Raw genomic sequence first — 9983 nt, 5'->3', positions numbered from 1 at the left:
GTCGAAGTCGGTGGTTGTGGTGGTGGTGGAAGGTAGTGGTGGTTTTTTAGACTTGAAACATAAGGGTTTTTTGGAAAATTGATTTTTTTTTTTTAAAAAAAAAAATTACTTTGGGTATGAAATAGTCATTCCATAGGCTTAGTTGTAGAATGGATTTTCATTTTAATGGAATGGTCATTCTCACTTTAAATTACATACCAAACAAATAAATAGTTAGAATGAGCATTCCATTCCATTCTACATACCAAACATAGCATTATAGAACATAAGTTAATACATTCAAAATTACTAATATATTCATTCTTCTCTGTTACTTCTAAAAATGAATTGAATTAGTGAATAACTTCGAAACTACTAATATCCTAATACATTTAGAACTACTAATTCAACAAATACTACAATTCAGAAAACCAACAACATTCAGCCACTATAAAATTATATTATATTATATATATATATATATATATATATATATATATAACTTAATGGTTCAGTTTGGTCAAACCGTATTTTATAACTTAATGGTTCAGTTTGATCAAATCGTATTTTATAACTTAATGGTTCAGTTTGATCAAACTGTATTTTTAAGATTTCACAAATTTAAAACTGTAATCAAACCAAACCATTAATAAACTGAACCAAATTATAATCTGAATAGGTTGGATTTGAATTTTCCATTACACGGAATTTTTGTGCACCATACACATGATGGTTACTTTGTATACATACTCATACGACATATCTACTATTTTGTGTGGGTTAATACAATTGAAAGACAAGTGTCACTTTGTTGATACAATTGAACCATATAACGCTTCATTGTCATACTTTGCTCTCTCTGGCTCCATCCAATTCTAGTGCTCGTCCACCCAAATCTCATTCCTCACAAATGGGGTCTGTCTTGGCTCCTCTCTTCCTCTCTGTTTCTCTCTCTTCTCTCTCTTCGGTCTTTGGGTGAAGATCAAAAACAACATATTAAAATTTGTATACAAACTCTCATGATCAAGCAGAGGATCACAGACCATTGTGGGTTAGGTCATGCACGGTGAAGATTCCAAGGTTGAGGAGCAGGTGGTCACCTATGCCTGCGATTATATGAACAAGATCAACTCAAGGGGTATGTGGCTTGGAGATAACCCCCTTGACTTTTCTCTTCCCTGTCTTTTGTTGCAGCTCTCTCTCATCTCCATCATCACTCGTTCCATTTACATCATTCTCAAGCCTTTTGGCCAACCCTTGATTGTTTCTCAGATCCTTGTAAGCTCCTTTCTATCTATCTTCCATAACTTATATATATATATATATATATATATATATATATATATATATATATATATATATATTATATTTATGGTCTCTATATATTTAATTTTCTTGAATTAACTATGAATATGCTTATCTTTAGGATTATGCACAAGTTGAATTTCAAAAATTTCCCTAAAATTTAAAATGAGAAAAAATAAAAATTAAGACAACCCTAACATGAATATGTATGTATGATGATGATTGTGTTGTCCGGCCTCTTGGATATATAATTAGAATCACGGAATGCCGCCCTACAGGTAGAGTGGACTACACCTTATGTGGAGTGATCTCAACCCTCCTTGTGCACTGGACCGTCCAATGCACAGGAGAGCATCCGGAATCCTTGGATATAAGCTTTTTGGCCAACCTTTTTTTGGTGATTGCATTTGGTGCTAACCTTTAGTTACTTAGGCTCTTTACATTTATTTCTTAAGCATTAGGTAGGTGCTCAACTTAGTTGTCCATGTCATTGCTCAACAGTTTGTGACTTAAGAAATTGGATTAATTTGCTTTACAATTTTTGGGTCTACTACGAGGATCCTATAATGACTTGAATTTTCATTAGCACAAAAGCTTGTAGTTTGAAAAATCTGACACACACACACACATACAGAAGGTTGCTAATTTTTGTGTTTGATAGGGTGGTGTTATCATAGGTCCTTCGATTCTTGGGCGAAATGTGACGTTTTCAACGAAAGTGTTTTCTGTCAGAAGCAGAACTATAATGGAGACAGTATCAGTTTTCGGGTTAATGCTCTTCATCTTTCTAATTGGAGTCAAAATGGACACAACCATGGTTTTGAGATCTGGTAAAAAAGCCTTCGCTATAGGAATTTTAGGTTTCTTCATTCCTTATGGACTGACCAGTTTCGCGGCCTTCCTCCTCAACCATTTCCTATCTTTGGACCATGATATCTCGAGCATACTTCCTTCTGTAGCAGCATTGCAGTCTATTACAACCTTCCCTGTTGTCGCTTGCTTTCTTTCCGAGCACAATCTCCTCAATTCTGAGATTGGACGCTTAGCTTCTTCGTCTTCAATAATCTGCGATGTATGTCATATGTCTATAATGTTACTGAAGTATGCTGCAAAGCTAGCAATGGCAAAATCATTAAAACTATCGATAGGGTCTTTACTATCAAGTGCTCTCTTTATTGTCCTTCTCGTATTTGGAATCCGTCCAGCAGCTTTGTGGGCAATCAGACATACCCCAGAAGGAAAACCTGTAAAGGAAATTTATATCTTCGGAGCCATTTTCGCTCTAATGGGTGGTGGACTTGTAGGTGAATTGATTGGGGTAAGCAGCATGGTTGCATCTTTAGCTATTGGCTTGGTGATACCGGATGGGCCACCAATAGGAGCTGCATTAGTCGAGAGGCTTGATTGCTTTGTTTCTGTACTGCTCATGCCGCTCTTCTTCACTATGTGTGGATTACAGATGGATGTTTTTTCTATAATGAAGTTGCAAAATGTAGGTGTAATGCAGTTGATCGGTGTAGTTGCTTTCATCGGAAAGACTGTAGGAACAATCTTGCCTCCTCTGTTTTGCAGAATGCCATTCCGAGATGCCCTTTCCCTTGCTCTTATCATGAACACCAAAGGCATCGTTGAGCTTGCTTTTTTGAATGGGTGGAAGCAAGACAAAGTAAGCTACCTTATTCTCTGCATTTTGACATGCCAAGTCAATTTAGCAACCATGGTTTTCACACATTTATTTCACACTTTTCTAATTAATGCAATCTAGTTAATCTATTGATGAGCATGTTAAAGGATAAAAGAATTGAATGGGCTTTTGAAAATTGAAAAACTTCAAGTTATTTGTTTTGCTGTTACAAACTTAATCAATGGTTGTAATCACATTAATGCAGGTCATGAACGCAGAATGCTATGCCATAATGATAATCTTAGTGGTGGTTGTGACAGGAATTATCTCACCCATTGTGAAAATCTTGTATGACCCTTCAAGAAGGTTCATTGCTTACAAGAGGAGGACCATCCTACACAGCAGACGCAATGATGAGCTCCGAGTACTTGCTTGCTTGCACAACCAAGAAAATGCCAGAGCGATCATGACTCTCCTCCAAGTATCCAATCCTACCAAAGACAGCCCTATAGATTTAGTTGTGCTCCACCTTGTTAAGCTCATGGGCCGCGACTCCTCCCTGCTCGTCGCTCACCGGGAACGTGAAAAGTCTTCTTCAAACCCATCCCAATCTGAGAGAATATTCAATGCATTCAAAAAATTTGAACAACACAATGGCCTTATCATGGTGCATTGCTACAAAGGTATTTCGCCATACGCTACAATGCACAACGACGTGTGCTCCCTCGCTATGGAAAATAGAACGATTCTCATTATTGTCCCTTTCCACAAGCAGTACTGGGCATTTGGCGAAATTGGCGAAATGGTAGAAAGTTCTAATGCATTTAAGAATTTGAACAGAAATGTCCTCAACAAGGCTCCTTGCTCAGTTGGAATCTTCATTGATCGCGGGAACAAAAGCAAGTCGCAATACATAATAACAGAACCTTCTTTATATCAAGTTGCAGTGTTCTTCTTTGGGGGATTAGATGACCGAGAAGCGCTAGCATATGCTAGGCGCATGTCAGAGCACCCCTGTGTGACACTCCATCTTATTAGATTCACTGCCTCAAATTCAACTGAAGTTGTGGGGGGTACAGAACGGGGCAAGATGCTTGATGCAGATATTTTGAGCAACTTCAAGGTCAAAACCCTTAGCAGTGACCGAGTTTCATACCGAGAGGAGGTGGTGGCTAGCGGAATGGATGTGCTTTCAGTGACTAGATCAATCGCGCAGGCGTATGACCTTGTTATGGTCGGTAGACGCCATTGGGATTCACAGATCATGTCTCAGCTCGCAAAGTGGAATAGATGTGGAGAATTAGGGGCAGTTGGAGAAATACTCGCAGCCTCAGATTTGAAAGGCGGGCCTTCGGTTTTGGTGGTGCAACAGCAGACCAGACTATGGGGATTGCAGGACCCTGAGGAGTCAACACACTTAAGAAAAATTAGTTTGTAGGTTCTTTCAGATTTACAAGACGTTCATATATAGACTATGGTACTATAAACAATCACCATTTCAAGTTTGGTGTGTCCATACATTTGTTTTTCTTTGTTGTATAGACACGGATGAATTCTTTTAGTGAGAAACAATGAGGATTAAATTTTAATACATGGATGTCTTTTCTTCTTTTGTCCAGCTTCTTCTTCTTCTTTGGCACCAGTTGTTACTGCGTATAGGACATTTGCAGAACCTAATTGACATATAAGATGCCATCTAACAGACTTATATGCTCAAAGATTTGCACCTTCAATGGAAAAGAAGTGGGAGTTATCAGACAATAGAAGAAAAGGCATCCAAGGCTAAAATTGTAAGGTGAAGGAACAAAGGATCCCAAAGCCTAGGACACCTGGCTCCATGGAAATAACCACATAGCTCTTCATTTATGGGTATTGATGGATATGGAGAAAGAGATCAGAAAGATTAGGAAGATGCATCATTGCTGTACTAAAATTTTTGAGTAGTTATTTAGGGACCAAATTCGACAGTTACTGAATTCAATTTATATGAGAGAGGTGATGGGACTCACCGCATGATGTTACGATAATGTGATGGGATTCAGCATTTCTGTCATATAAGTCTATTAAGTCTATTGAATTCGATCCTTAAATCATTGTTCAAATTTGTTTGATAAAATTATTGAAAAAGTTCATTCGCCCAAGAGTATCTAAAAGGAAGGTCAACAAATTAAATCAAGTCAACTTTTAGGGAAGAATAGGATATCCCCTTATTATTTACCAAGCAAGCAAAAATATTGTCATTTATCCTCCTTGTGACAAAGAATTTTGAACAAAGTTTTTTAAAATGTGGAGGATGGCCTTTAATTTGTTAGCTAATAGTTTAAAATTTTGAAAAATGATACATGAAAAACTGAATCATAAAAAAAAAAATAATAAATAAATAAAATAAAATAATTAAAAATAATACATCTTTCGAATTCGAAAATGTCCAAAAAGTATTATGTAGGTGGAGTGTGAGGGCACATCACATGATCGACATCACCCCGACATCATATAGTGAGACCCCATCTCCACTCACATACCCCTTATTCCCTATTAATCTATTCAACATTTTTCGAATTCAAAAAATATATCATTGCTTTAAAAATTTTACTTATAATTCAAATTACAATAATGAAATGAATTGGATCTACAGCCATCGAGAAAAGAAGGTTTAGGACCTTAAAAACAAGTCCTAAAAAATGTGAAATTAATTTCAAAGAGTCCAGGACTCTTTGAAATGCTAAGGTTGCCATTTTTGCATTTTTTCGTTTTTCAGGCCGTACGGTTCTGTGTTAGATCCGCTACTAGAATTGTTACATCCGGGGAACTTGGTTGGATTCGTTTGCATCATATTTATTTTATTTAATGTGTTTTAACTGATTGTGAATTAATGTGTATAAGTATATATATATATATATATATATATATATATATAGTGTATAATGAGACTAAAAATAAAAGAGAAAATAAATTTAATTTTTGGTGGGGCCCACATATCATGTTAAAGAGTGAACCAAGAGGCATTTAGGCCTCATTTTTTTTGCTTCCCTTTCTCTCTCCCCGCTGGTTCTCTCTCTCACCCCCTTTACTTTGCTTTTTCTTTTTCTTTTTGAATCAAAACTTTAGAACTTGATTCCTCCTTCACTACTTGGAATTTTTGAAAGCCGTTTGCGGCAATTTGAAGAGCTCGGCGAGACCTTCACGTTGATGTAAACAATTTTTTGTTTGGCTAAGCTTGCAATTTCGAAAATTAGGGCTTTGATTTGGAGTTTTGGGGGTTTTCATCTCCATTGAGGTAGGGGTGTTCTAATGCATGATTTCTTATACTTTTGTGAGTTTTATAACTTGAATTGATGTCTAACATGTTCAATTAGTATAAATTTTTTGTAAAAAAATTGCTGAAATGAAAGTGTGGAATAAATGTGACAAATTGTTAGTTATTCTATACTATTTAAATATGCTTACATGAAGTTGAATTCATGTCTTATATGCTTATTATGCAAAGTTGATGTTAAATGAGAATTTTAGTTATGTAATTTAGAAATTTGCTTTATATAGCATGTGTGAGAATTTTATGATAGAATTAATGAATTGAAGTATGAAATAGTTCATGCATTCATTGGGATAGAAAAAGGGAACAAAAATGTCTTTAAAACAAGTAAAATTGTTTTTGGGAAAAAGTTTTTTAAAAGTGTTTACGAAAACCCGGACGCCTAGGAGGTGCCTAGTGGTCCGTGGTGTTAGTGTAATCTAGAGGGGAGTATGGTTGAGCTAACCAGACCGGATGCGACGCCTTGGAAGTGCCTTGTGGTCATGGATGGTTAGCCAATCCTCTTTTCGTGACACCTTGGAGGTGCCTTGGGTCGGATTACACTAACGGTTTGAAAGTTGATAAGGAAATGTTTCAGATATGGGAAGTGACATTGCAAGACATTGCATTTCATTAGAATATATGGTGTGTATGTGTTTGGGTGACAGTTATTTACTTGTCACTGTAGTTATTGTCATGTACCCCTATGCTATGATCCCGTTTTCTTTTACCTATTCCTTACGTGAATTCACGGGGTTATAAGAAGTGTGTCTTAGACACTTCCTACTGAGCATTTAGCTCACCCCATTATTTTAATGTTTTTAGGTTCGGGAAAAGAAGTGGCAGGCGACAATCCACCACAGTCTTAGTTTGGATTAGAAGAATGTATCTTTTTGCTACCTTTTGTATTAGGCCTCATTTGTAAACAATTGACCTAAAGTGTATCATTTTGCAGCATGTGAAGTATTTAGTTTCATTCTGTACATGGCTTATATACACTAAATCATTTAGTGTATTTTATGTAACGTGTTGTAAATTATGTTAACAATGTTGTTGTTAATGTATTAGATGTTAAAATGTATTTAAATGTGTACGTGAGCGTAGTGGCGTGGGTGATTGGTTATCAATGTTGGTGTATCTCGGACATTGAAAAATTTTGAAATTGGATAACCTAGAACCGGTCGACGTAAAATTCCCACATGTCGACCAGATGACCTGAATCAGTCGACGTGAAATTCCCACACGTCAACCGGTATCTTTGCAGTAGCTATTTCACTGTACATGACCTGAACCAGTCGACGCATAGCCTCCCACACGTCGACCGGTATCTTGGCAGTGGGCAATGTCACTGTGCGTGACCCAAACCAGTTGACGTGTGACTCCCTAAACATCGACCAATTCCTGTGTAGTAAACATTTGTGACTTATTTTTCCATTTTGCCCTTAATCACTCACTTAAGTGTATTCTTACACATTATAAGGTTCAGTAAAATACAATAATTATATTTTAGCCATGGGAATGACTATATTGCTGCGGACTTTATCTTATTTATTATGTGATTCAAGTAAATGACTATTTTGCCCTTTAAGTCTCAAACCATTATAATTGTGATAAATGATCATCTTGTCCTTATTGGACTTTAATATACAAATTTAACGTGAAAGGACCATATTACCCTTGGATAATTTTGGGTCGGGTAAGGACCCATTTAATGATCCGAACCCAGTGAATTTGGGTCGTTACAAATTTGGTCCATATTACCCTTGGATAATTATGGGTCGGGTAAAGACCCATTTAATGATCCGGACCCAGTGGATTTGGGTCGTTACAAATTTGGTATCAGAGCTTTAGGTTCGAAAACCTAAGGACGACGGGTAGGGTTGACCTAAGAATGACTTGAGCTAATTTAGATGCATTGCATGTTAAAGTGTTTATTGTTTTGAGAAGAACGCTTACTTGCTTAGTTGCTTATGTGTTTACAGTTTTGAAAAGTATGCTTACTTACGTACTTGTTTATGTGATCACATGTTAATGTGTCTAAAATAATATGTACTATTACCATGATGATGATAGAAAGCATGTTAATTTTAATATGATGACAAGTATGAGGAATATGGTGACAAAACGTGATAGGCACGGTGTGTGCAATTTTAATTTAAATTTTAAAGTAGCAACTGGTGAGCACGGTATGTGCAAGCGTGTTTGTATGGTATGGTGATGATTATTTAGGCATGGTTTATGCAATTATTTTCTTATGGAAGATGGGGTGTTTAAAATTTTTTTATGAAGGAACATGATTGTATCATGGTATGGGATTTACAGAACGGGATCTGATATTTACATATATATGTATTCTTATATGTATACATAGTCGAGTATGGGATGATTGTGTGAGTTTTGATTTGAGTAGGTGAGGAGCTCGGTCGCTCCAGGATTGATGGGTGCCAGTTCTTATCAAATGAATGGTTTGGTTTTTTAGCTCGTGGATTGAGCTATTTAGTGTGCATTTATTTTGACCTTTTCGTTGTATTTGTGCAGTGCTTAGAGCACGACGTCAGAATGGGTTTGTATTTTATGGCATGGTGCTTTTGTTGGGTGTGAGTTTCATACATCAGCGAATGGGTTTTTGTGACTGTAAGGGTCAGGTGTGCGAGTAATGGTTTCGTGGGAGAAAAGTATGATGTTAGAAGGTTAGTGTTTGTGACTTGGGTCACGATTTAGTGCGGAGGTTCATTTTGAACCGGTCGTGGGAGACGTAATAGGGGTTTCTTGAGTCATGAGTATAGTCTGTGGGTTGTAGATGTGTGATTGCGAGTGTTCTGGTACGATTCGAGGAGGCGTGTTGGTTCTGGCTGTCTTGGGGACTTGTTGAACTCTGTAGGTCTAGGATGACGTAGGCATTGATTGGAGTCATGCTAGCGTTGGGTGATCGATTGTTGATGAGATTCGGTCCGTGGGTTGTGAGAGTCTGTTTTGGAGATTGGTTTGTTGAAGGGTGATCCCCATTTCGGAGAGTTGCAAGGCATGTTACTAGTAATTGACTCTCGGTGAGTTGATTACATAGCTTGGTTGATGAACGGGATTACAGATTGGCACGGTTGTCAAGAGAGTTTCAAGGTGAGGTATAGTGGTCAGTCTTAGTTGTGTAGGGTAGGATTGCACTGTAGGACAGGTTGTGTGAGGTCATTGAGGTGCTTGTTTGTTTATGGATGAAGTGATAACTGTTGGGTACTGTGTTATCAAATGGACTGTGTTCTAGAGTTTGAAAGCTGTGGACTGGGGTTGTATTTCAACTGCTTATGGAGTATGAGGAGATAGTGCTTGGTGTTGGAGGATCCGGAAAGGTAGACTAACGATAAGAATGATTGGGACGAGATTGATCTTGTAGGTCTAGTAGGTAGCCCCATTTGACTTTTGTTGGGGTCAAAGGTGTTCTGGGGAAATGATGAAAAAGAGAAGCAGTGATTGTAATACCCCTAATTTTAAAAGGATAGTCTCGGTATTTATTTATTTGTTTTAATTGTATTTTTTTAATTATTTAATTAATCCTAATTTTAAAAAGATAGTCTCGGTATTTATTTATTTGTTTTAATTGTATTTTTTTAATTATTTAATTAATTATTTGACTAATTACTTATGTATTTAATTGAATTAGGTATTACTTGATTATTTGATTATGTGTCTATGTATTATTTGTATTTATTTATGTGTTAATTGTTTAATTAGATTATGTGCTTAAATGGTGTTTTGATTAATTGTAAATTAAATGTTTTCTTTTCTTTT

At 36.6% G+C, this 9983-nt stretch overlaps 1 protein-coding gene across 1 annotated transcript; it reads left to right on the top strand.

Annotated features, from left to right (window-relative positions):
* Window positions 1-819: 819 nt before the first annotated feature.
* On the top strand, window positions 820-4520 carry LOC132306475 (cation/H(+) antiporter 15-like). The gene is made up of 3 exons (XM_059803864.1): window positions 820-1257; window positions 1946-2950; window positions 3174-4520. The coding sequence occupies exons 1-3, from the start codon at window positions 1039-1041 to the stop codon at window positions 4344-4346; spliced, it is 2397 nt and encodes a 798-aa protein (XP_059659847.1). The 5' UTR covers window positions 820-1038; the 3' UTR covers window positions 4347-4520.
* The last annotated feature ends 5463 nt before the right edge of the window (window positions 4521-9983 follow it).

This window comes from Cornus florida, unplaced genomic scaffold (assembly GCF_030987335.1).
Source record: "Cornus florida cultivar Cherokee Brave unplaced genomic scaffold, ASM3098733v1 CherokeeBrave_3.0.0_Hap2_Chr05, whole genome shotgun sequence".
Taxonomy (NCBI): domain Eukaryota; kingdom Viridiplantae; phylum Streptophyta; class Magnoliopsida; order Cornales; family Cornaceae; genus Cornus; species Cornus florida.
This window is presented reverse-complemented; position numbering and strand designations above follow the sequence as displayed.

What these genes read in the sequence shown, in the direction of transcription:
- LOC132306475 (XM_059803864.1), top strand. Translation starts at nt 1,039, where the DNA reads ATGCACGGTGAAGATTCCAAGGTTGAGGAGCAGGTGGTCACCTATGCC. An exon ending in TGATTGTTTCTCAGATCCTT is followed by an intron (nt 1,258 to 1,945) that starts GTAAGCTCCTTT and finishes TGTGTTTGATAG; the next exon opens with GGTGGTGTTATCATAGGTCC. An exon ending in ATGGGTGGAAGCAAGACAAA is followed by an intron (nt 2,951 to 3,173) that starts GTAAGCTACCTT and finishes ACATTAATGCAG; the next exon opens with GTCATGAACGCAGAATGCTA.